Here is a 25542-nt window from a genome sequence, read left to right as displayed (position 1 = left end):
AAAACAAGAAACACATGAAGAAGAAAGCACTAAAAAAAAAAAGAAAAAGAAAAATATTCATGGCAATAAAAAATGAGAAAAATCAAAAGTAAGTGACAAACTGGAAAAAAAAATCTTGCAACACCTATCACTACTCTAATTTGTGAAGATCTACAAATCATTAGGAAAAAGATTAACCAGAAAAATGGACAAATGTAGTAAATGGTTCACATCAAAGAAAATACCTCTAACTCATATAAAAATGGTGCATAACCTCACTCATGCTAAGGAAAATACTAACTAAAATTCCACTGAGATAAAATTTTTCACCTGTCAGTTTAACAAAAATCTAAAAGTCGGAAAATGCCCTATTTGGCTACAGTGCAGTCAATGAGGACTTTCATCCATTGGAGTGCAAACTGGCACAATCGCTACTGAGGGCAATTTGTCAGTATCTATACAATGTCAATGCATAGATCCTTTATCCAACAATCCCATTTTCAAAAATTTATCCTAGAGATCTACTTGTAAATGTATGATATGAGGTATATGAATGGTTGTTCATTACAGCCTGGTCTGTAATAGCCAGATAACAGAAATAATCTAAATGTCTATCAATAGGAGGCTTGCTAAATAAAATATGATACATACAATGGAACCCTGTAACACAGTGAAGAATGAGGAAGTTCTTTGTAGATTGTTATGGGAATATCTCAAAGATACACTCTTAAGTAGAAAAAAAAAAAGCAAGGCATAAAATAGTGTGTCTGGCAAGATGTATGCTACAAATTGTGCCCAAAAGGGCACACACACACACACAAACACCCTTTTGGGCACACAGATATATATATATATATATATACACATATACACAGATATATATATATATTTATATTGGCTATTACAGGCATAAAAACTCTGTGGAGCAACAAGAAATTAATAACCATGAAACTTATTGGGGAAGGATGAAAACCGGGTAGACAGGGTTGTGAAGGAATCTTTTCACCATATACTTCAGACCATGTTTTTTGATGTTTAAACCACCTGAAGGTGTTACTCATTCTAAAACTAATTCATGTTATTTATTAATATGTTAATTTAGTTTACATTAGTTAGTAGACATTAATTAAACGTTCCTATGCAACCAAAATTCTGGGAAACATATTTGCAGTATTATGACAGAAAATGCTAAAACCCATACTGTATAGGTTTTTTTGTTTGTTTGTTTTAAGTGAACATCTCAAGGGCACCTGGGTGGCTCAGTTGATTAAGTGTCTGCCTTTGGCTCAGGTTATGATCCAGACACCAGGGATCAAGGTCCACCTGGGGCTCCCTGATCAGTGGGGAGTCTGCTTCTCCTTCTGCCCTACCCCTACTCCTGCTCTCTCCCTCTCTCTCTCACATAAATACATAAAATCTTTTAAAATAAAAATAAATAAAAAGTGAACATGTCAATAGGAAAATGGGCAAAGGATATAAACGGGAAATTTTTTTAAAAATCCCAATAAAAATACGTTTAAATGTTTAACCTTAGCAAAAAATGTGAATGGAAAAAAGTTAGCATTTAAAAATCTTCCACCTAGTGCTAAGATTTTTTTTAAATAATAATACCCTCCCCCGAATAAATAAAATAACAATGCCCAGTATTAATGTGCGACAGAGACACAAACCCCCATTCTTGGTAGGATGTCGATCAGTACAATTCAGAGGGCAATTCAGCAATATATATCAAATGCCTCAAAATTACTCATAACCTCTGGCAAGGTAATTCCACATCTAAGAAGTCTTCCGTGATAATCACCCCAGTCAGAATTAAGTATGGTGTAGCCCAGTATGGTGGCCCAGTATGGTGTAGCATTTAGCGCAGCCGGGTGGCGAGGGCGCCCTGGGGTGCGGGGGTAGAAGGGAGCGCTGCTCGGCAGGTGCTGCGAGCCCCGCGGGCCGCTGAGGCTCAGCAAGCCATGCTCTGTCTTGCACCTAGCTGTTCGGCTGGAAACCTGAAAACTGACACTAAGGAGTCATGCTTTGCTGCCACCTAGTGCTCCCCAAGGTGATTGCACCCAGCTGGCGGGGGAAAAAGGTCCCTCCGTTTAGTAATTTAGCCACCAAGGGGCCCTATTTTCGCTTAGTATACACTATAATAAAGCATTTACTATGTTCCAGACATTGTGTTCAGCACTGCCTAGTAATCCTCTTAACAGCCCTCTCAAAACCCAACTTTACAGATGAGAGAACTAAGGTACAGAGAGGTTAGGTAACTTGCCTAAGGTCACACAGCCACCCAAGTGGCTAAGACCAGAATTAGAGCAAGGTGGCCTGTTGGGACCAGGGACTGTGCTCTGAACCACCTCCTTTGTGAGGGGCAAAGGTCTGTGTGATAATAATAGTACTCGAAGAGAACCTCACAGCCCGTACAGCAACTGCTAGCCCTTCCCCTAGTACATCTGGCCCAAATAAGTTAGCGCAGGGACTGAGTCGGTCTCTGACAGATAGGCAGTCTAACCTGAGTCAGGGACAACCTACGGCCCAGGCCAAATCCAGTGGATTTACAAAAAAATATATATATATTTGTGAAATACTTCATATAGACAAAAAATAGATAAGGAATAACATAATAAATATTCAGGACCCACCAGCAGCATTTAAAAAACTGTTGTCTCCAGTAGCAATGCATCAGTGATGTGTTTCAACCCTTAGTGCACTGGCTTGTTTTCTGCCACTGTATTAACACACAAGGGGCACCAAGTGGGCTCTCAGTGCAATGCGGTTTTTATAGCAATCCTTCACCTTCCTAAAAACAGTCCTCCCCGGTTACAGCTAATATCCTGCTGGAGACATCTGCAGTTTGGGTAACAAAGCAGTTGCTTCGTGGTAGAGCTGAGAAAGCTTCTCGATTATTTGCTATGATCTAACAAGGTAGTGGCTTCCAGTCACAGCTGTGAAGCCTGGGGCTCTGAGGAATTATTGAAAGAACAGGAAGCCCAAATGCTAAGGCAACATTACTTGCAGACCAGAGTTATAAACCTGACCTCCCCTAAACTCCTTAGCAAATCCATGCAGCACAGGACACCAAGTGTCATGTGAGTATGTTTTTTTCCTTTCGGAAAAGGAAAAGGATCAGTTCCCTACCTTTTATCAGATTCTCAAAGAGGTCGGAGACCTTCCAAAAAGGTTATGAATCATTCCTCCAGATCAGGGGAGGCGCCGGCAAATGGCCCACAGGCCAAATTCTTCCTGATACTTGCTTTTGTACAAGCCTCCAGCTGAGAATGGTTCTTTTTGGTTTGGGTTTTGGCTTTTGGGAATGGTTTTCATATTTTTAAATGGTTGAAAAAAAAACAAAAGAATAGTACTTCATGATACACAGAATTAAATGACATTCAGATTTGGGTCCATAAAAAAATTCTTACTGGAACACAACGACAGTCACTCATTTACATCTTGCCACGGCTGCCTTTGGGGGACAAGAGAGGAGCCGAATAGCTGTAACAGAGACACAAAACCTAACAATGTACCATCTGGACCTTTCCCGAGAAAAGTTTGCTGACCCAACCAGAAATGGGACTAGATAATACATCCTGCAAATATATGTGCCTCTACTTTGCACTTGTGTGTAGATGCTGTTGTGATTAAGTACAACTCATCTAAGTATATTACTAATGTAGGGGACATTAGCCAGTGGTACCCTCTTAATGAATCTGGGGAGCTCCCACATGAGGCCAGCCTCTCCTTTCTCCCACCTCCCTGGCACGCAGGGCATACACGAAACCTTTGGCATTAGAGACCTCACCTAGGGCTCTGAAGCTGGAGTGAGTCACATGGAACAGCAGGGAGAGGAGAGATCGTTCTGGCAGTAGCAGAGACATGGCAGTCACATCTAACTTTCAAGAGCAGCAGGACCAGCAGGATGGGAGCCCTACAGCAACGACCCATTTCTGGCTGCATGTCAGTGGTCTCTTCACTCAACAGTTCCTAAGGAATGGCTTTGTCTTTGCTTCTAGCTGTCTAGCCTGTGTGTCTACCCGGCCAAGCCAAGCTCAGGCACTAGAAGAGACCAGCACCATTGGCCAGCATCATTCATTGCCTGCAGCAGAGGGGCTAAAGGCAGAGGTTGGTTAATTACAAGCTTCAAGGGGACAGAGAGTGGCCAGTCCATCTTTGTACCCTCAGTGCCTGATAGTGCTGGGTACTGAGAGGGCTCACTGAGGTATCTGTTGATGAGAGCACCAGGGAGTAAGTGTGTGAGTTGGAGAGAGCATACACTAGGGATCTTGACTCCTTTAGATTCCAGCCACCTGAAACTGGCAACGAGCTTTTCATGTATCAGGGTCTCTTAAGAAGGGACTAGAAAGACAGCCCTCCTCCTTTAACCCTAGCTATGGCTTCCTGGGTTTCCCAGAGTCATTGACTTTGCCTCTCTCTTGCACTCTAGACTTCCGAGGCAGATCAGCCTGCCTTTGGCCCAGCCTTCAGTCCACTTCCACCTTCTTCCTCGGGCCCGAGTCAAGCACCGGTTTACTGGATTCCCCCAACTGCAAGAAATACATTTCCAAACTCTCTAAGTTGTCCCCTTGGAATTCCCCTCAGCAGGTAGTGGTAGAAGGTGTCCCTTCCCTACTCCTCCACCAAAATGGGGGCTGGAACTCAACACAACAACAGCTTTATCCAAAAAAACCTCTTCATTAATCTTCTTATAAAAGCCTCTGTTCTTTCAAAACATATACTCTCGAAGTGGATAAAAGGGTTCAAGAGCCAAGGAAGAAGTTCTCCCATTTTCCCCTTTGTATCCTCAATTAAATTTGAGGCAGAAGAGTTCCATTCTAATAACCTATTCGTTACTTAATGCTATATAACAAATTACCCCCAAACTTAGTGGTATAAACAATAGACATTTATTATTGCTCACAGCTTCTCTGGGTCAAGAATTTGGGCAGCTTAGCTAGACAGTTCTGGCTCAGGGTCTCATGAAGTTCCAGTCAAGATTTCAGCTTGACTGAGGCTGCAGTATCACTTTTAACACGGTTCACTCACATGGTTTGTAAATTGGTACTGGTTGTTGGTGCAATGCCTCAATTCCTCTCCTTGTGGAATTCTCCACAGAGTTGCTCGTGTGTTCTCATGACATGGTAGCCGGATGCCCACGGAGTGAGAGATTCAAGAAATCAAGATGAATGCAACAACACCTGTTATGATCAGCCTCAGAAGTCACACACTGTCCCCTCTGATTCTTTTTTTTTTTTTTTTAAAGATTGTATTTATTTATTTGACAGAGAGAGACACAGCAAAAGAGGGAACACAGCAGGAGGAGTGGGAGAGGGAGAAGCAGGCTTCCCACCGAGCAGGAAACCCAATGTGGGGCTCCATCCCAGGACCCCAGGATCATGACCTGAGCCGAAGGCAGACACTTAATGACTGAGCCACCCAGGTGCCCCCCACTCTGATTCTTGATTAGCCACACCTACCAGCTCTGATTCAATCTGGAAGGAAACTATATAGGGGCATGGAGACCAGGAATGGAGGATCATTGGGGAACACTCGGAGGCCGCCTTCCACAACCTGTTATACCTCAAATGATAATTAGCCTCTAAAACAAAATGAACAAAGTTCAAATAAAGAAGAAACCATACATTTAGTTTGGTTTAATCCAAACTTCTTTAGGGGGACTTCTTGATCTTCAAAATTATGTATATTATCTGGCCCACTCCACATTCATTCCTTATCTACAGATGGGTCCAGGACTCTCCCTGAAGGAAGGCAGGGCCTACGCCAGCTTTTAAGCGTTCTTTCTGGTTCTCAGATTTCTGATTATTATGTAGATACCTTTTAGAGTTGACATTTACCTAAGATTTACAATTCAACGTAAACATTCTAAGGTACATCATTACAAGAATCATCTCTGTTTTATTTATTCTACAAGTAATGATTTAAATTGAATACATCTGGGCACAGTAAATATTTGACATGAAAAGTAGTTGTATCAGAAGAGGCGTCAAAAAATTGCAAGTCATCTGACACATAATCACTAGAAAATATTTTTCTGTCCGATCATTTAAGTGTTACAAATCCTGAGAATGTTATCCACTGAACAAACTAGGTACTGCTTATAATTAAATCTTGCTTGCAAATCATCCGTTAAAAAAAATGCCTTGAGGTACAAATCACCTATGTATTAAACATGAGTCTTTTACATTTTACAAAGAATTTAAACAAATATATCAAACAATTAAAGGTAAGTGGCTCTTAAAACAGTTATTAGTCGGGTTCCAGAACACACTGTTCCACAATTTCCCGTAAGTTGGGGTTTTCCATTGCAGCTGCCACTCGCTCTTTGTCATTTATCTGCTTGTTGACTGCAAAACACAGACAAAAGTTAGCAGAGGGACTGTGTCAACATATAGTGACAGACAAAAATTTCATTAGCCCTTTAAAACAAAATTGAACTCCTTGATAACTTAAAGCTGGTTCACTTTTTCTAAGTTCTAGAAGGGAGATGTACAGAGAAAAATACCCACTAAATTCCTACTACTCTACAACTATTTTCATTTCTTTCTTTCTAGTCTTTGTCCATATACACTATTTCCATATAGAGCAAAGAGTAGATACAATTTTGAAAATTGTTATTTTCCCCCGTTAAGCCTATTTTTTCAAACTACAGGGTTATTTAACACTTAATGACTGAGCCACCCAGGTGCCCCCCACTCTGATTCTTGATTAGCCACACCTACCAGCTCTGATTCAATCTGGAAGGAAACTATATAGGGGCATGGAGACCAGGAATGGAGGATCATTGGGGAACACTCGGAGGCCGCTGTGTTATTTAACACAGCCCAAATCATAAGCCTTCTAAATTAATTATGAAGACTATGCTACATGGAGTACCTTTATATATATATATAGCCTTCTTTTTGGAAAGATTCTTAAAAGTGGCATTATTAGATCAAGAGGTCTGAATATTTTTTTTATGATTCTTATCATTGAATTACTTCCCAACATTTTTTACCAACAACAATACATGAGTTATCAGTTTGCAAAAAACATCCAATACTATTAATAAAAACAAATATACACATATATAAAACAGTAGGTGAAAAACAGCTCATTATTATTATAATTTGCAATTCCTTGATAAATAGTGAGAGGACATTTCCCCATGTTTATCTATTAGTTATTCTGTGAATTTTCTGTCCATCTCTGTTAATCTACTGCGTGTTTTATTTTTTAATGAGTTTGCATGGCTCTTGATATAATAAAGGTATTGGCCCATATCATCTGTCTATAATTTGCTAAAAGCACTCTCAACGTAAGAGTTCAAAAGAGAAATGTCCATATTCTTTTCTAGATCTTCAATTTCAATTTCAAGTACATAGCTCTCTATCCTGCACCAAAGAAAAAAATCAAGCCCTCTTTAGAGTTTGTAAGTCAAGGTCCCTAAAGCTGGATGTCTTTTAGAGAGGTGCAGCTACTCGCCAAAACCAGCCAATACTCACAGGGCCTGCCTCTGGCTCACCTAGAGTCCTACTGAAAAATTACTTTCTTGAAAAACCTATGTTTCCCCACCTCATAGAAGAGCTAATAACTAATTCTTCACTTTTTTGCAAATGACCCAAAGATACTTGGATAGCTGAATACCAGTATCCAAAGTGAAGTACTATCGGAAGTTGTTTTTTAATGGGTCAAGATTGACTTACTGTCTTCCTCTGTTGAGTGGGTTCCTTCAGAAATGTAGATTTCCAACTAGGAAGAAAAAAATATTAAAACCAAAATACTTAGGACACTCTAAGATGACAACTAAAGTGGAATGCACAGTGGACTAAAGAGTCTAGGAATGAAAGCCCAAATAGTTTTCTTAAGATCAATGACTTAGTGACAAATCCCTCCAAAATAGGGACTGAAATTAGTAGATTCTTTTTTTTAAGATTTTATTCATTTGTTCATGAGAGACAGAGAGAGAGAGAGAGAGAGACAGAGAGAGAAAGAGGAGAAGCAGGCCAGGATCCTGGGATCACTCCCTAAGCTAAAGGCAGATACTTAACTGACTGAGCCACCCAGGCATCCTGAAATTAGTAGGATTTTTAATTTTGGTCATCTGTGGAAGGCCTGCAGGGGGTATTCCCATTAATCACCTTCTGTAATGAATACACACAAATAAAATTTTACACAAACGAGATCTCATACATATTTTACTCATGGAATGGATCTCTCTACTCTACACTCTATCTCTTCCTCCCAAATCAGTACTAAAGTATCTAAACTTCCTCTCTGCCCCAAGCCCCAAGAAAAGCCATACTAATAATCTAGTGTAGTTTCTTCCATATTTTTCTCCATACCTACATAATGGAATACAAATTTTATACACCCCAAAGTTGTAAGTTTCTTTTCTTTGCTTATTTTACAAAAATGGGATCACAATATAGTTTTCAGTATCCTCCTTTTCTCATTAACTATTATCTTGCTAAATTTACTTTCAAGTATAATATTGGTTAAGCTAAACCTCCTGGCCCTGCTGCATTCCCCCAGATTAGCTAACCTCTAAGAACTAGACCTTCTGAGACAAACCCACAAAATCCTGTGACAAATAAAGCATGCTATATGATAAAGACATGTCTACTCCCCAGAGAACACTGGAGTGTATGAACTAATTCTTATACAATTATTTTGCTACTTTCAAGAGTGAAAAAAAAAATCATACTTTATTATGGCTAAAAGAGACCCTAGAGATCATATAGAATAGACTTTTAAAAAACAGAACACTTTGGGGTGCCTGGGTGGCTCAGTCAGCTAAGCACCAGCTCTTGAGTTTGGCCCAGGTCATGGTCTCAGGATTGTGAGATTCAGCTCAACGCTGGGCTCCTTGCCTGCTTAAGATTCTTTCACTCAGGGCACCTGGGTGGTTCAGTGGGTTAAAGCCTCTGCCTTAGGCTTAGGTCATGATCCCGGGGTCTTGGCCTCGAGCCCCACATAGGGCTCTCTGCTCAGTGGGGAGCCTGCTTCCTCCTCTCTCTCTCTCTCTCTCTCTGCCTGCCTCTCCCCCTATTTGAGATCTCTGTTTGTCAAATAAATAAATAAAATCTAAAAAAAAAAAAAAAATTCTTTCCCTCTGCTCCACCCCCGCAAAAAATACCTTATGAATTCCTACAGTGGCTAGAGGCATAATACTAACTCTTATTCCAGACAACAAAGGAACAGGTATAAAATCACTCCATATTCATTTACTTTGGTTTAAAATTATGCATGACTCAACTCTGAAAAATGGTAAATAAAGGGGAAAAGTCAGGCATTTACCCTGCTATTTCTGTATTAACTATACTTCAGGGAGACCACCAGTGGGCTTGGTACCTTGCAGGCATAGAAGACTCTAAATCTGAAAGGTTACTTGTGGCCCTTTCTTAGTGGTTCTTCCTTGCTTTTAAATTTTTGCACATGAAAATATGTTCAACATTGTTAGCACCAGGCAAATGGCAATCAAAACCACAAGTTATTACTTCTAACCCGCTAGAATGGCTATAATGAAAAAGACAGATAATATTAAGACAGAAGTGTAAGAACCCTCATACACTGTGGGTGGGAATGTAAAATGGTAAAGCAGCTATGGAACAGTCTAGCAGTGCCTCAAAAGTTAAATCTAGTTAGCAAAAGACATAGCAATTCCCCTCCTAGGTGGAGGGAAGATGAAACATATCCCCAAATGAAAACCTGTACATGAATGTTCATAGCAGCATTATTCATAATAGACAAGAAGTGGAAACAACCCAAATGTCCATCCAGTAATCAATGGATAAACAAACTATGGTATATTCATACAATGGAATCATATAAGGCAGTAAAAAGGGAAGAAAGACTGACACATGCTACAACATGGATGAATTCTGAAAATAATGTTTTAAGCGGAAGAGGCCAGTCTAAAAGACCACAAACTGTATGATTCCATTTAAATTAAACATTGAGAATAAGCAAATCTATAGAGTCCAAAAGGAGATCAGTGGTTGCCTGGGAATGGAGGAGGGTTTCAGGAAATGGGTATGGGGTTTCTTACTGAAGTGATGAAAATGTCTTAAAACTGGGGCAGCTGGGTGGCTCAGCTGGTTAAGCGGCTGCCCTCAGCTCAGGTCATGATCCCAGGGTCCTGGCATCGAAGCCCAAGTTGGACTTCCTCAGCAAGGAGTCTCCTTTTCCCTCTCCCTCTGCCCACCCCCTATTAGTGATTGCTCGCACTCTCTCAAATAAATAAAATCTTTAAAAAAAAAAAGTGATAGAAGTGATGGTTGCACATTTCAGTGAACAAACTGTACACTTTAAACAGGTGAGTTGTGTGAAATGTGAATTAAATCTCAATAAACCTGTTATGAAACAAAATCTTCCTTACCTTATGTTTAAACGGTAAACACCGCTGAAGTTTTACTCTTAAGCACAGCCCTGTAGAGGGAAAAAAGGAAAGACCCCAATTATTTCTTCCCTTATCAATTCCTGAAAAAGTACATACAGCTGTATGTAGGTGTCTCCATACAATACAGTTGCTGGAAACAGCTTTGGCTCAATCCAGTGCAGGTCTCCTTTGAATCAGGAACCATGCTAGCAACGTTAATATATATAGTCTTACATATTCCTCACGGTAATCCAGTGAGCCATGTATTACCAAACCCTTCTACAAATCATGAAACTAAGGTCACAATGTTACTTGCCCAAGTCACTGAGCTAGTAAAGTGGTAGCTGAGACTAAAACCCAAGACCACTGCAAAGCCTACGTCCTTTCTACTACATCAATTTACCTTCAAGCAAAAGTCAATTCACTCTTTTAACTTTATTGAACACTCAGAACAGGCCAGATGATGCAAAAATTTAAAACCAAATAAGAGCCTCTTAAAAAGGACCACAAGGATCTTCTCAAATTTGGAATCTTCTATGCCTGCAATGTACAAATAGAGTTCCCTAAAACAAGATCCTCTGAACTTCAGTTTATCACCCAATGTCAAGTCATATATATATATATGACCTGGCATATATATATATATATATATATATATATATATATATATATATGACCTGGCATATATATGTATGTATATATATATATATATATATATCCCCCAGTTGAGACTTATGAGAAATTAAAACTGAGCCTAGAACAGACCCTCAGTGTGTCCATGTTCCACTTCTCTCCCACCTCAAAACAAGGAAGGAATTTTTATCTAAATCTACACCCCTAGACACAAAAAGATAAGTCAAACTGTTCTTATGCACAGGAAGTGTTTCAGAGTACTTAGAGTCTAAAACACAGTAATTCCATAATAAATATTAGAGAACTCTAAAGACAATATATAGTTTCTGTAAGAAGGTCCCCTTTAGAAGATCTGCCTTAAAACATATCTGGAGGGCTCTTCTCTTCCCTCTGCCCCCGACACTGTCTCTTTAATTTGTTCCCTGTGTATCATCTGAGCCTCCTCATGTGTTCTACTCACTGTCGGTAGGTGTTTTATCCACATAGTAAATAACAACCATTTCACAATTCACAAAGCACTTTCTTGACCATCAATATCCTCAAGAGAGGCAGTACAGTGTTACTGAGATGGATAGTCTGGGTTCAAAAGCAGCTCCACTATATACAAGCTATGGGGCCCTAGGCAAGTTACTTAAGCTCTCTTCAGCTTCAGTTTCCTTATCTGTAAAGTAAATATAATAGTACCCCTACAGATAGGGTTGTTATGAGTGGTAAATAAATTATTATGCAATGTGCCTAAAATAGGACTTGGTACATAAAAAGTATTTAATAAATATTAGCTATTACTACCGTATCATTTTCATTTTACAACCAGGAACCATGATAAATGATTTGTCTGACCAGCAGAGAGCTGGGAGCTAAATATAGACCTTCTGACTCCAAATCCTATGCCATTCATATTGGACCACACCTGCCTTCAGCTATTCTTGTCCGGACTAAGTCAAAACAAACGGCTATCAGCTGGTTTCTCTGCCTTACCCACTCATTCCCTTTGAGTCTTCCTTGTCTTTGCAATTACTTACCAGGATAACTCTAAGTAGTTGACGATCTAAGCAGTCGGGCTGCAATGCTTATCCAGGTGCCTTCTGCTGGTTCGCACTACCTGCTCATAGGAAATGCCTCCCAGATGCCAGAAATAGGACTCTCTTCATTGAGTTTTCCAATCATGTTGATTGAACACAGTTACTACACTAGTATACTAACTTCTAAAAAGCCAAGGGTCTTAACTGAAACTCATATTAAAAAGGCCCCAAAAAACCTGACAACACTTTGTTCAAGGAGTGGACAGATCTGAAGTAGCTACCATAATCGGATCTCGGTGCCTTTAGAGTTACTTTTATTTCATGGGTTTTCTCAATCTTTGTCCACACAAACATGGTTTTTTGATAATTACAATTAGAATGCAAATGCAACTTAGCATTCCAGTTTTTTCATACATTTCTCAAACAGATACTTTGATTCCTTGATCATATTTATCATTTTCTTTTTTTTTTTTTAGATTTTATTTATTTATTTATTTGACAGACAGAGATCACAAGTAGGCAGAGAGGCAGGCAGGCAGAGAGAAAGAGGGAAACAGGCTCCCTGCTGAGCAGAGAGCCCGATGTGGGGCTCGATCCCAGGAATCTGAGATCATGACCTGAGCCGAAGGCAGAGGCTTTAACCCATTGAGCCACCCAGGCGCCTGATCATATTAAATCCCATTATATTGGTGCCATTGCCTTATTAATAGACACCAGAGTTTCTTCCAGGCTTTATGATTACAAATTTACTATAAACATTTTGTACATGTTACTATTTTCTTTAATGGAATTATTTCCTTAATTCCTGGGTCAAAGAGTAGAAATCTTTTCATAAGGACTTACTAATATGTACCCAGAGGCTTAAAATTACTTATACCATATGACCCAATAATTCCAATTAAAGGAATTTATCCTGAGGCAATAACTAGAGATATATGAAAATATTTATGTATAAAGTCATTCATCATAGTATTATTTATAATTGTAAAAGCCTAGAAGTGGTATAAATGATTATAAAAATTATGATATACTGATGTGATTAGCACAAACTTCTATGGCTATGTAATTAAAAACTAATATTTAATGAAGAATAAAAAATACTCCTTATCTATTTCATGCTTTCTATTATCTAACCTTTATAACTCGATACTCTTATTATCTCTACTTTACAGATGAGAAAACTGAGGCTCAGAAAGGTTAAGTAATTTGCCTAAGGCCACAAAGTGGCAGACCTGACAGAGCTGGAATTTTATATTTTTATTTTTATTTTTCTAAAAATTTTATTTATTTATTTGACAGAGATCACAAGCATTTAGAGAGGCAGGCAAGGGGTGAGGAAGCAGGTTCCCCACTGAGCAGAGAGCCCAATGCGGGGCTCGATCCCAGGACCCTGAGATCATGACCTGAGCCCAAGGCAGAGGCTTTAAGCCACTGAGCCACCCAAACTCACTGGGACCCCACTGGTACCCCAAAGAGCTGGAATTTTAGACCAGAGCACACATTCTTTGATGACAGCTGATTTTTACTTCATTCTTTATGCTTTTGTGGAGTTTCCAAATTATTGCCAATAAACACATTACTTTTGTAATGTAAAAAAAAAAAAAAAAGCACAAAATAAATGTTACTTTTTGAAAACTCAATTTGCTAAAGGCTCTTACAGGAACAGACCCTCTTTTTAGGAACTCTTATATATCAAAATATTTTAAGATACTCCCCTTCCATTCAAGAGAGTAGCAGCACTTCTGATATCTGTTGATTCAGAAACTGTGCAATGACAAAAAAATAAGTACACATTCAAAAATGCATTTTCTGGTATGGAATATTAATAACCACAGTATTATCAAGACGCCTGGGTAGCTCAGTAGGTTAAGTGGCTGACTCTTGATTTTGGCTCAGGTCATAATCTCATGGTCCTGGGATCCAGCCCTGCCTTGGGCACCATGCTCAGCAGAAACTCTACTTGAGGATTCTCTCTCCCTCCGTCCCTCCCCTGGCTCATGTTCTCTCTATCTCTCTCAGATAAATAAATAAATCTTAAAAATAAATAAATAAATAACCACAATATTATCTATGGATTCGTGGACCCTTTTGTCCCTCAAGATACAGCCTATATGCTGGAAATCACTAATAGGAATCCCAGATCAACAAGTGAGAAGAGAAAAACAGAAATCACAACAATAGAAGTAATAATAAAACATTTATCTTTTCAGTCATTTTTATAAATGTATCTATTTTTAAGTAGATAATATATTCGCATAGTTCAAAGACTTAAAAATATAAAGAAGTATATAGTAAAGTCTTCCCCCATCCTGTCCCCATCCTGCCCAGTTCCTACCACACTGCCCTTCACAGCTAGTCATTTCTTATGTATTCTTCATGTATACACAATCAAATACAAATTTGTTTTTGCCCTTTTTTACACAAATATAGCAATATTACAGTTGCTTTCATTTCTTAACAGTATGTCAGAAAGATCTTTCCATACCAGTACATGGAGACCTTTTCCACAGCTGTATAGCGTTCCGTTGTTAATAAATATCATCAATGATTACTTCAGCATTCCCCTACTGATGAACATTTGGTTTGAAATAAACTTCTTTTATCTTCTATATTTTTATTTATTTATGTTTTTAGACAGTGGGTGGGGAGAGGCGCAGAGGGAGAGGCAGAAAGAGAATCTTTAGCAGGCTCCACACCTAGTGCGGAGCCTGAACAGGACTCAATCCCATGGCCCTGAGACCATGACCTGAGCAGAAATTAAGAGTTGACATTTAACTGAGTGAGCCACCCAGGCACCCCTCCTTTATTTTCTCTATAACAAAGTAGTATGTATTCAAAGACATCTCTTGTATATCTTACTGCTAACTACTCCAAAGTATTAGGAACACTGCCTCTCAAATAGAAAACCACATCAAAAATACTTTAAAAACAAAACAAAACAAAACAAAACAGAACTCTCCCACTAGGACTGATGCCCATATTGCACTGAAGCCAACAGAGCAGCAAAGGAGAGGAAGGTGATGGCAGCAGGGTTAGGCTGACAGCAACCACTGCAATCTCCAGAACTGGGGAGAGGACTGGCCCACATCCACTCTCGTAACTGTACGCATGTACAGGGAAGACAAGCAGCATGGTATAACTAAGGAGATCTCACGTCTGAAGTCAGGGGACCTGGGTCTGAGCCTCAGCTTCATCATTTCCTGGCTATATGATTCTGAGCAAGGCACTTAAACTCTGAGTCTCGGGTTCCTCATCTGGAAAATTCTCTCACAGGCTGTGAGGGCTACAGAAGATACACGTCTGAAAAGAATCTGTGAACTACAAAGTGTGACACATGACACTAATTGTTATTTGGAATCAATAACAGTAAAATAATTTAGAATTAAAAATATATTTGTATATAAAACCTTACCAATAAGGGTTGCCAAAGAGCAGTGAGGTACTGTTGGCGTGAACCTGATAATAACCAAATAGTCGTCTTCGTTTCTCTCCTGAACCTCCACACTACTTTCTGTTACCACTTCCAGTTCTTCTAAAGTATTGGGCTTCTCTGGGTCCCGGATAGTTCGAATCAAATCTAAAGAATCATCAGAGACAAGGTATTATGTTAAAACATGAATATGCTAAATAAGGATGACTTTGCCAGTCCTAATCTAAACATGGACTCCTTTCTTTTTCTTTAACCAAATATTAACAGTATCTGCCCAGATTTCTCACAGCAGTTTCCACAACCAGTTTCCTTTTGAGAAAACTGTTTTCTTAGATTCTTAGTGGATCATAACCCGTTTCTTGGATCCAACATTGCACAGAGAATAAAAAAGAAGAGTGGGCCGCCTGATGGCTCAGTGGGTTACGCCTCTGCCTTCGGCCCAGGTCATGATCTCAGGGTCCTGGGATCAAGCCCCGCATTGGGCTCTCTCCTCAGCAAGGAGCCTGCTTCCCCCCACCTCTCTCTGCCTGCCTCTTTGACTACTTGTGATCTCTGTCAAATAAATAAATAAAATCTTTAAAAAAAATAAAAAATAAAAGGAGGAGAGTGTCATAGAAGCTCCAGAGGAAGAAAGAAATAACTTGTAGCTTGGGAGACTGTGGTATCAGGATTTATGAAAATTGAATCTAAATCAAGGCTTTAAAAATATCAATATTTGATACTGAAGGTGAAGGAAAGGAAAGGAAAAGAAGTTTAGTGCACTGGGCTGGCTTAGTCAGCGGTGCATGCAACTCTAGATCTTAGGGTTATGAGTTTGATCCCCACGTTGGGTGTAGAGATTACTTTAAAAAAATTTTTATTAAAGGGGCGCCTGGGTGGCTCAGTGGATTAAGCCGCTGCCTTCGGCTCAGGTCATGATCTCAGGGTCCTGGGATCAAGCCCCGCATCAGGCTCTCTGCTCAGTGGGGAGCCTGCTTCCCCCTGTCTCTCTGCCTGCCTCTCTGCCTACTTGTGATCTCTCTCTCTGTCAAATAAATAAATAAAATCTTTAAAAAAAAATTTTTTTATTAAAAAAAAAATGTTTAGTCTGCCTGGAACCCAGCATAAGTGAGTATGTAAGAGTTCAGGCCAGACCATCAAGGATCTTTTACAGTTAAGCATAGGCAATAGGGAATCCTCAAGACGTTCTGAACAAGGGAGGAACAGGGACAGCATTACACTGTCAGCAAGGAACTCATCCACTAGCTGGTAGACTCAGGAGGAAGAGCAGGGCCAGCTGAAAACGCTGGGCCCAAAACAGGCACATGACAATAGTAATGGAGAGGAGGGGACAGATGGAGAAGTAATCTCAGCGTCAGAATCAACACAATTTGACGATTGTTTGGATGTAGAAGACAAGGAAAGGGAAAAGGGAAGATGACTCAGATTTTAACTCTGTCTGGGAGAACACTGACAGAATGAAAAAAGAAAAACTGGAGAACCCAGGAAGAAAGTTGGGTAGAGGCTGGGAGAAGTGGGTTCAATTTTATAACATATTGATTTTGAGGTGCTTAAGGGGCAACCCAGTGGGACATTCCAGCAAACACTGAACTGTGACGTAAGGGTTAAGAGAGCACCAAGGTTAAACAGACACATGAAAAGATGCTCAACATCACTGGTCATCAGGGAAACGCAAATCGGAACCACAATGAGAGATCAGCTCACACCTGTCAGAATGGCTAAAATCAAAAACACAAGAAACAAATGTTGGCAAGGATGTGGAGAAAAAGGAACCCTGTGCACTACTGGTGGGAACGCAAACTGGTGCAGCCACTGTGGAAAACAGTATGGAGGTTCCTCAAAAAATTAAAAATGGAACTACCCTATAATTCAGTAATTCCACTACTGGGTATTTACCCCCAAAATACAAAAACACTACTTCAAAGGGGTACATGCACAACTATGTTTGTAGCAGCATTTTTCACAACAGCCAAGACATAGAAGCAGCCCCATATCCATTGATAGATGAATTTATAAATATATCTGATATATATGCAATGGAATATTATTCAGCCATAAAAAAGAATGAAGTTTTGCCATTTGCAAGGACATGAATGGAGCTAGAGAGTATAATGCAAACCAAAATAAGTCAAAGACAAATACCACATGATCTCCCTCATATGTGGAATTTAAGAAATAAAACAAATGAACAAAGGGAAAAAAGAGACATACAAACCAAGAAACAGACTTTTAACTATAGAGAACAAACTGATGGTTATCAGAGGGGAGGTGGGTGGAGGAACAGGTGAAATGGATAAAGGGTTTGAAGAATACACTTACCAAGATGAGCACTGAATAATGTACAGAATTGTTAAATCATGCTGTACGCCTGAAACTAACATAAGCTGTATGTTAACTGTACTGGAATTAAAATTAAGAATTTAATTAAAAAGAGAGAGATCGCGCACCCAAGCTTGAGTGGTTGATGAACTCATGGGATCCACAAAGAATGGGCAGAACAGTAGTTTTCAACCTTGCGTGAACAATAGAATCATCAGGACTGCTTTAAAAACAAAACAAAAACTGATGTCTAAGCCCTACCCGCAAAGATCCTGATTTAACTGATTTGTAGTATGGGCTGGGCATTAAAACTTTTTAAAAATTCCTCCGTTTGGGGCGCCTGGGTGTCTCAGTTGGTTAAGCCACTGCCTTCAGCTCAGGTCATGATCCTGGAGTCCCAGGATGAGTCCCATATCAGGCTTCCCCTGCTCTACAGAGAGCCTGCTTCTCCCTCTCCCTCTGCCTGCCACTCCCCCTGCTTGTGCTCTCTCTCTCTGCCAAATAAATAAATAAAATCTTTAAAAAAAAAAAAGTCCTCAGATTGCTCTTATGGGCATCTCAATTTGAGAACCACTAATGTAAAGGGAGAGACCCAAGAATACATTTGTGGGAAACACCTAATTTAGGGATCAGAAGGAGAAAGAAAAGCAAGAAGCAGAGATGGAAGTGGGGGGAGGTTAACGACATTAAATGCAGCAGAAAAATTCCAAATAAAGAGAGCAGGAAAAGGTCTTTGGATTTGTCACCCAGAAGATCACCTGTAAGAAAGCAGTTTCAGTAGAGAGATAAGGCAAAAGCCAGCTTGCAAAAGGGGGAAGTGAGAAGAAACTGAAAATGTAGTGCTAGGACTTTGGCAGGGAAGGGAAGGGCAAAGAACCAATAGGGGGTTTAGACAAAGCTAGAACAATGAAAAAAAGTCAGGGAAACTTGATTATGTTTTATAGCCCAAGGGGAAGGATCAAATAGAGGAAGTGAGACTGAAAGTATAGGGGGTGGATGGGGGACTGGCAAAATAAGAAGGGAATGAGACCAAGGATGTGGGAGCCTGGGTTGGCCTTGGAGAGGACAAGATTTCCTTCTTATTCTGGGGTAGAAAAATATGGAAAAAGAGAATGATGGAGAAATGGTGAGGTAGAAAGGAGAACAGAGGGAATTCACATAGGATGAGCTTGATGTTCTCAAGCCTAAGGTTTTGTTTTATAATTGATAGCACTCCTGTAATCAAAAATGCTACTGGGAAAAACAAATCAATCAAACTCTACCTTCTCCCCGACCACTCCTGGGCTTATCACTTGATTAGCCACAGAATTTGAAAATGGAGGCAGGAAAAAAAAGACAAAGCTTTCTCTTCACAAGACTCTATCAACATGGGGCTCAGGGAAACGTGGCCTTTTTTTTTTTTTTAAGATTTCATTTATTTATTTGACAGAGATCATAAGTAGGCAGAGAGGCAGGCAGAGAGAGAGAGAGAGGGGAGGAGGCAGGCTCCCCGCTGAGCAGAGAGCCCAATGCCAGACTGGATCCCAGGCCCCTGGGATCATGACCTGAGCCGAAACCAGAGGCTTTAACCCACTGAGCCACCCTGGCGCCCCAAACACATGGCTCTTTAAAAAGAAATTTGCTGCCCCTCATCCTGGGCATTTTCCCTATAAGGCTCATTTATACAAGCTGCATTATATTCTTTAATATGCTACCTAACCCTGAAATTAAGTCTCATCCCTTATTAAACTTCTCTGGTTTTCTATTGATTTGAGAGATTTAGATTTATTTCTTTAGAAAGATTTGGATTTATTTCTTTAGAAAGAGCAATGTTGCTCTTCTCACATTACTCCCCTGATGAAAATTCTTCTATGGCTCTGCACTGACATTCTTTTTTTTTTTTTCCCCTAAGAATTTATTTATTTGAGAGAGAGAGTGAGTGACAGAGGGAACAAGTAGGGGGAGGACCAGAGGGAGATGGGAGAAGCAGGCTGCCCGCTGGGCAAGGAGCCTGATGCTGGGCAAGGAGCCCAATGTGGGGCACGATCCCAGGACCCTGGGATCACGACCTGAGCCGAAGGCAGACACTTAAACAACTGAGTCATGCAGGTGCCCCTGCGCTGATATTCTTTATACATTTAAATCTTCGGTATCCAGTACTGACCTGGTATCCAAAATAATTTTTGACCACACTTCCACCCTTAACCACACTCTATCCTGAAGCCCCACCTATCTGCCATTCTCTAACATGTTACTTTGTCACCTCCATACTTTTGTTCCCTTTTCTCTGCTGAGTATGCCTTCTACCCTCTATACATCCAGAGCCTACTTATACTTCAAGGCCTAACTCAAGTAACTCTTCCTTAAAGTTTTTCCAGATCCCCCACTCAGAGATTACTATCTCTCCTTCTGAATTTCTGTATCTCTTATTCAGATCAATGGCTTTCTACTGCATAAAACAAAAAATAGTGTATTTTCGCATACACAGGTCTCCCTCAATATAAGCTTTAGGACAAGAATCCTCTCTCTTCCAAAGCTGTATCCGCAAGTGTCCTTCTGTCCTGAGATGCTGTAGACAGAAGTCAGGACAGGAATGTGTCTGTTTTGTGGAGATCATTCCACTCATAATCATCTAGCTGGGCTTAACTCCTGCCTCTAGTAAGAGAGAGGTAAATTAGATTGGCTCCAAAGATCTTTTCCAACGCTGGCCTCCTTCTCCCAGCCTATAATCATTGCCCACATTTTATTTGTATTCTTATGGTTAGATCTTTCACTCTCGGTCAGCAGGAATAGCTTAACAGTAGTTAGAGCCAGTCTTCTTAGTTTACAAAAACAATACTACGTAAGTTCAAAAACAGGGAATCACAAGGCAATTGTAAAATGGTGTAAAGTGCAGAAAGTTTGGAATCAGAAGACATGGGCTTGGTTTTTGCCGTTTCTTTACTGGCAGTGTGACCTCCAGGTAGCTGTTTTAACCATTCTGAACCTTTGTTTCTCATCTGTGCAATGAAGCTGGCCCCAGAGGGTTAAAAAAAATGTATGTGTCTCTGTGTGTGTGTGTGTATTCGTTTTTTGCACTGCTGGTTTGGCTGTAATAAGAACTGTGATAAGAAACTGTAAGTTCGAGGCCTGGGTACAGGGAGCCAATTTTGTCCTCTTCTCTCTGAGACCTCTGCTTTTTTTTTTTTTTTTTTTTTTTTTTTTGGACAAGAGAGCGGCTGTGACCTTAGGCCAGTCCCCATCTCGTTAGTCACCCAGCAGTGCTGGCGGGAGGGTGGCAGGAGAAGGAATGCGTGTCCAAGGGGCTCGGGGACGCAAGGAAGGAGACAAGTAGTGTAGTCCGGTTTGGTTCCTAACCAAGCACCCTAAACGCCTGTTCTGCCCAGAAGTCTTGAAGAGGGCGTGGGGCAGACAGGGGAAACGAAGCGTTTAAGACCTCCAGGCTCAGCATGCCCCAGGTTTAGGAAGAGCCCGGGTCCTAGAAAGATCCACATTCCAGCGTGACTCAGGAACCCGGAGAAAAGGCTTCCCAAGCTTCGGACGAGACCCAGCAAAAACCGGGGTCTGTACCCCCAGCCCTCAGGTGAGATCCCCGTTACCCCCATCTCCACGTACAACGCCAATCGCTTCCCTGGGTAAAATTAATTACCATAAACCTCTAGCGCTTTCTCTTCCATGATCCGGGGCTGCCGGGCAGCTCCCCGCTCAAAGAGGCCGGTGAGCCACGGGACTCTGCTCAGCGTCCAGGAGAACAGCCCGGACACCCGCTCCATCCTCACGCTCCGCCATCCCTGGCGACTGTCCCACCCGAGCCACCGTCTCTCAGCAGCGGGCCTCGCGATTTATCAACTTCCTGGTCTTCAAATGCGCCAAGACCGGCCTAAAGGTCCAGGACAGCAGAAAATAGGCGGGACCCGGCGGAGTAGCGCGGAGGACCTAGGGAAGGGCCCCGCGGAGACTACAAGCCCCGGCATGCTTTGCTCGGTTTCGGCGGGACAAGAAGGAAAAAAAGTTCCTTCCAGCACGTGAGGCGCATTGCGTGCTGGGACGAATGGAACAAGGGGATGTATTCTGGTATTTGTAGTCTATGTCGGGTAAGAGCGGGTAGATAACGGTCTGTTACCCGCCACTGTTTGCCTCATTCATCGCCCTCGATAAGCTGAAAATGAATCCTGAAGAGGTAGGGGAAAGGAGATCTGGATTTCTTTTGGTGGAGGAGCGTATGAAAGGACATTCTACTGTTATATCTCTGAGGGAGCCGCTTCCAGCCAGATTCTTACTTCCTAGTCACGCCGGAAGTGAGTTCCGTTGCCGTGAAACGGAAGGTCTTGGGAGTCTAGTAAGGTTGGTTAGGTGTCGCGGGGCGGGGAGGGGTTTTTGATTTTCCTCGCCTCAGAGGCTTTTAGGCCAGCACCTTTCCTCACTACGAGCTGCGTATTTCTGTCAGTCGCCTTCAGAGACAACTAACAACGAAAGAGCTTTCCTCGTGCCCAGGATATCCGGTAGTGACATACTGGAAATCCTCATCCTAAAAAGAATGTTTTAAGTCCTCTCATGTTCGTACCTGTGATGAATGCCAGGAACAAGGTTGATGATGTTAGTTTTATCCATCCCTCCCTCCAAGCTTCAAACTTTTATTGGCCACTTACTTTGCCAGACTTAGTGTATAGGCAGTGAGAATGCAAAGGTAGGAGGCGGCCCCTGCCCTCAAACAGCTCATATACCTGTGAGGGAACTAATCTCTGATGTTGAAGAATTTGCAATTAGAAACAAACCTTTTGTCACACTTGATACCAAATGTCATCTCTTCTCTATTGAAAAGAAAGTCAGGGTCATTGTGCAGAATTACCCTACGCTAACATATCCCGATTATCTTTAAACTTTGTTTGGCTGATTTAGATTTTCGGCTCACCAGACAGGTGAGTAGTTTGGGTCCCAGGAAAATTGTGTTCAGAGTTTAAGAATTTCCCTGCCATCTGTTCCACTCCACTCCACAGCAATGAAGAGGATATCTTTAACTTCCTTGTAACCAAATTTAGGGCATTTAGGTCTCACCTCCTATGAGGCCTCCCTACATCTCCAAGCATAACTGATACCCTCTTTCACTGAGCTCCCAGAGCACATTACAGCACTGAACACATTGAATTTGTTCATTTACACGCCTGTCTCCCTCAAGTACCTAGTGATCAGGAGCTTATTTCTGTATTTCAAACGCATAGTAGGGTGCCAGGCACACAGTAGATGTTCAATATATATTTCTTGAATGAATTGACTAAACGCTGCCCGAAGAATAAATGGTGAAACTACTGCCGCCTGTTGAGAGACCGCAATCAAAATATTTACTGAATCTCAACGAGAGCACTGTGCTTGGCAGAGGTAGGCGGCATGTAGAGGAGTTTTCAAACTCCTTTATTTCGAACATCTTCTTAAGGCTGTTGGCTACAGCTACCCAGAACACAAAGGGCCTTAGCAATCTGAGCATTCTCTACCCAAGCTAGCTCCTCCTTATCCGCCCCACTCTCCCCCTTGGTTAAGATCTCAGCGTCCGAATGCCGGGCTCGGATTTGTTGGGTAGGAGTTTGGGGCCGCCCGCCCCCGCCCCCAGCGTCCAGGCTCCGCCCCTGAACCCCCGCCCTGTGCGTCCCGCAGGGTTGGTCACGACGATCCCACTCCTCGTTCATCTGGAACGTTTTGCTCGCGGCGCTATCTCTCTATAAAGTTGTTGTTGCGGCTTCCGCCGCGGGTGGAGGAAGATGGCGTCGGGTGGTGGTGGTTGTAGCGCTTCGGAAAGATTCCCTCCGCCTTTCCCCGGCCTGGAGCCGGAGTCGGAGGGGACGGCCGGAGGGTCAGAACCCGAGGCTGGGGACAGCGACACCGAGGGGGAGGATATTTTCACCGGCGCCGCGGCGGCCGTGAGTTCCCACCCTTCGGGGCGGGCGGACGCCCCGAAAGGGAAGAGAGGCTAAGGGAGGGTCGAGGTAGCTGGGCAGAATGGGCCCGTTGAGACCCTGCGTTGGTGACGGTAGTCGCGGCTTGAGAGCTCTTAATGAATGCTAAGATGTTAGGGGCCTGACTCCCAGGTCCCTGGGCCGGACGGTGAGGAGCGAGGGGTGTGGTGGCTTCTCCACCCTGGTCCCTGACAGCGAAGAGACGCCCAGGCCGGCATTTGGCCCTGCTGTGTGTTGACCCCAAGGACCCAGGGAGTGGTTTTGTGGTCTTTTCCTGGAGGCCTGATTTAATAGGTCAAGATAAGGAGGTGCGATGTAGACTTTTCTTTCCCTAACCTTACTGCTCCTAGGACAAATAGTCTTATCTGGAGTGGCTCAGGACAGTGACCCGCCCACAAATCCTTTCATTAGCTCAAAACTTAACCGTTAATTACCAAAGGCCCATTGTGGATCTAGTTTATAAGCGTTAAGCTGACATCCTCTGATCTCTAAGGAAAATCCTGCCAGAAGTCTGTTGAAAAAAAGGCCCTGCCAGATAAATCACTGCATAGATGACAAGCTTTGTCCCTTTTAAATAGATGTATTAAAATGCTGAAGTACCTCTGTGCGATTAAATCTCTAAACGTGAGGAGGAAATGGTGTTTCCCTTAGTTAATATCCAGGTTTCTAATAAGAGGTGTTGGGGGAAAAACTGATATTTATATGTGGAATGTGAAAATCAGTAATCAGTTCTGGAACCAGTGAAGATGTTTTGGTTGTTTTATAAGAATACCGACTCATAACCACTTGGTACAGTTCGTTCCAGTTTGAAAACTTCTTCAGGGCTAGGTCTGTGAATTTATGTACTATTCTCTTTTGGATAATACTTTTTGTAGTAGCTGTTCAGTAAGTAAGTGACTAAATAAAACAGCTGTAAATTCTTTATGCGCCATGTGTCTGAAAAAGGTTGAGGCTTGTATCATTTCTGTCAGAGGTTAAGTTTCTAGGAAATATCTTTGGTGACATCTTTAGAGTTTTCCCTGTACTGTTTTCGGGAATTGAATTCATAATCCCAGTTCAAGAAGTACTTGTTGATAACTAATATAAATGCTTAAACTGTCTAATGAAGTCTCTATTATTCTAAGAAATAACTTTTGCTGATTAATTTAGTCTTTCTGTATCTCACTTAAAACAAATTTTTGGTCTTTTCCTTTGGTAATTCTCCCATAAGTCATGGAGAAGAGCTACTGTTAATAATAGCTACTGGGATGGTAGATATTCAGACCAAATATCTGAAAATAGACACTCTGACATTGAAAGTGACAAGTCACATAGGCAAATGAGGATTTATTTTCTAAAAAGGGCCCTGAAAGGGCAAGGAGTTGTTTTCTAGAGGTTTCTAAAAGAAGTTGAAGAGGCAGTGACTTGCTTCATCAGATTACTTTACAGAGGCGTCAGTACTTCTCTCGTATTAGACTGTGTGAAAGTACTTTGCTTTTAATTTCCAAAGGGAGGAGGAAGGACTCTGAATGAACTTGTTCTACCACAGAAAGCATTATTTTTAGTTAGATTTTGATCCAGGAAAATTGAGTTGCTGGGGAAACTAAAATGCCACCTGTAAGCCATTTTTTGAGCTGCCTGTTCTGATGTTAATCTTTAGGAAGCCAAGACTCCCAAAATTTCTCACTAGTTAAACTGTGAATTTCTTGTTTAAAAGCCATTAAATACAAATTATATTCCAGTAAATGTTTTAGTTGTGAGCCAGTGTGAGAAGTTAAGGGATTGCAGTGCTTCTGTGTCTTAAGGAATAACATTGAAGAATAAGAACAACAGCTTTGAAGGCTTATTTAAATCCACCCAGGTTCTTTTACTTGGGCAAGATACTTAATT

General features: G+C 41.4%; 2 protein-coding genes across 5 annotated transcripts in view; one reads left to right on the top strand and one right to left on the bottom strand.

Moving 5' to 3' along the window:
• Positions 1–4848: 4848 nt before the first annotated feature.
• On the bottom strand, positions 4849–21663 carry CIAO2A (cytosolic iron-sulfur assembly component 2A). 2 transcript variants are annotated; one of them, XM_032864754.1, is made up of 6 exons: positions 21375–21661; positions 15410–15574; positions 10343–10392; positions 7668–7713; positions 5416–6329; positions 4849–5200 (listed from the first exon to the last, which is right to left on the bottom strand). In XM_032864754.1, exons 1-5 carry the CDS (start codon positions 21496–21498, stop codon positions 6232–6234), a joined length of 483 nt encoding a protein of 160 aa, XP_032720645.1. In that variant the 5' UTR covers positions 21499–21661; the 3' UTR covers positions 4849–5200; positions 5416–6231. The 2 variants fall into 2 exon arrangements, with proteins under 2 accessions (XP_032720645.1, XP_032720646.1); XM_032864755.1 differs by lacking the exons at positions 4849–5200; positions 10343–10392 and having other exon boundaries at positions 6275–6329; positions 21375–21663.
• Positions 21664–21774: 111 nt separating this feature from the next.
• SNX1 (sorting nexin 1) overlaps positions 21775–25542 on the top strand; it is a 34848-nt gene continuing 31080 nt past the window's right edge. The window contains exon 1 of one of the 3 annotated variants that reach the window (XM_032864747.1): positions 21775–21819. In XM_032864747.1, coding sequence (XP_032720638.1) covers positions 21790–21819 — 30 coding nt within the window. In that variant the 5' untranslated portion in view covers positions 21775–21789. Of the gene's footprint in view, positions 21820–21875; positions 21906–23385; positions 23638–25542 lie in introns of those variants that run through there. The other 2 variants (XM_032864748.1, XM_032864746.1) reach the window with 2 other exon arrangements.

This window comes from Lontra canadensis, unplaced genomic scaffold (genome assembly GCF_010015895.1).
Source record: "Lontra canadensis isolate GAN:19392208 unplaced genomic scaffold, GSC_riverotter_1.0 scaffold28, whole genome shotgun sequence".
Lineage (NCBI taxonomy): Eukaryota > Metazoa > Chordata > Mammalia > Carnivora > Mustelidae > Lontra > Lontra canadensis.
Note: the sequence above shows the minus strand (reverse complement) of the source record. Positions and strands in the feature narration are given on the sequence as shown.

What these genes read in the sequence shown, in the direction of transcription:
- CIAO2A (XM_032864754.1), bottom strand. Translation starts at nt 21,498, where the DNA reads ATGGAGCGGGTGTCCGGGCTGTTCTCCTGGACGCTGAGCAGAGTCCCG. An exon ending in GAAAGCGCTAGAGGTTTATG is followed by an intron (nt 15,575 to 21,374) that starts GTAATTAATTTT and finishes ATGATTCTTTAG; the next exon opens with ATTTGATTCGAACTATCCGG. An exon ending in GTTTACCGTTTAAACATAAG is followed by an intron (nt 7,714 to 10,342) that starts GTAAGGAAGATT and finishes TTTTCTTCCTAG; the next exon opens with TTGGAAATCTACATTTCTGA.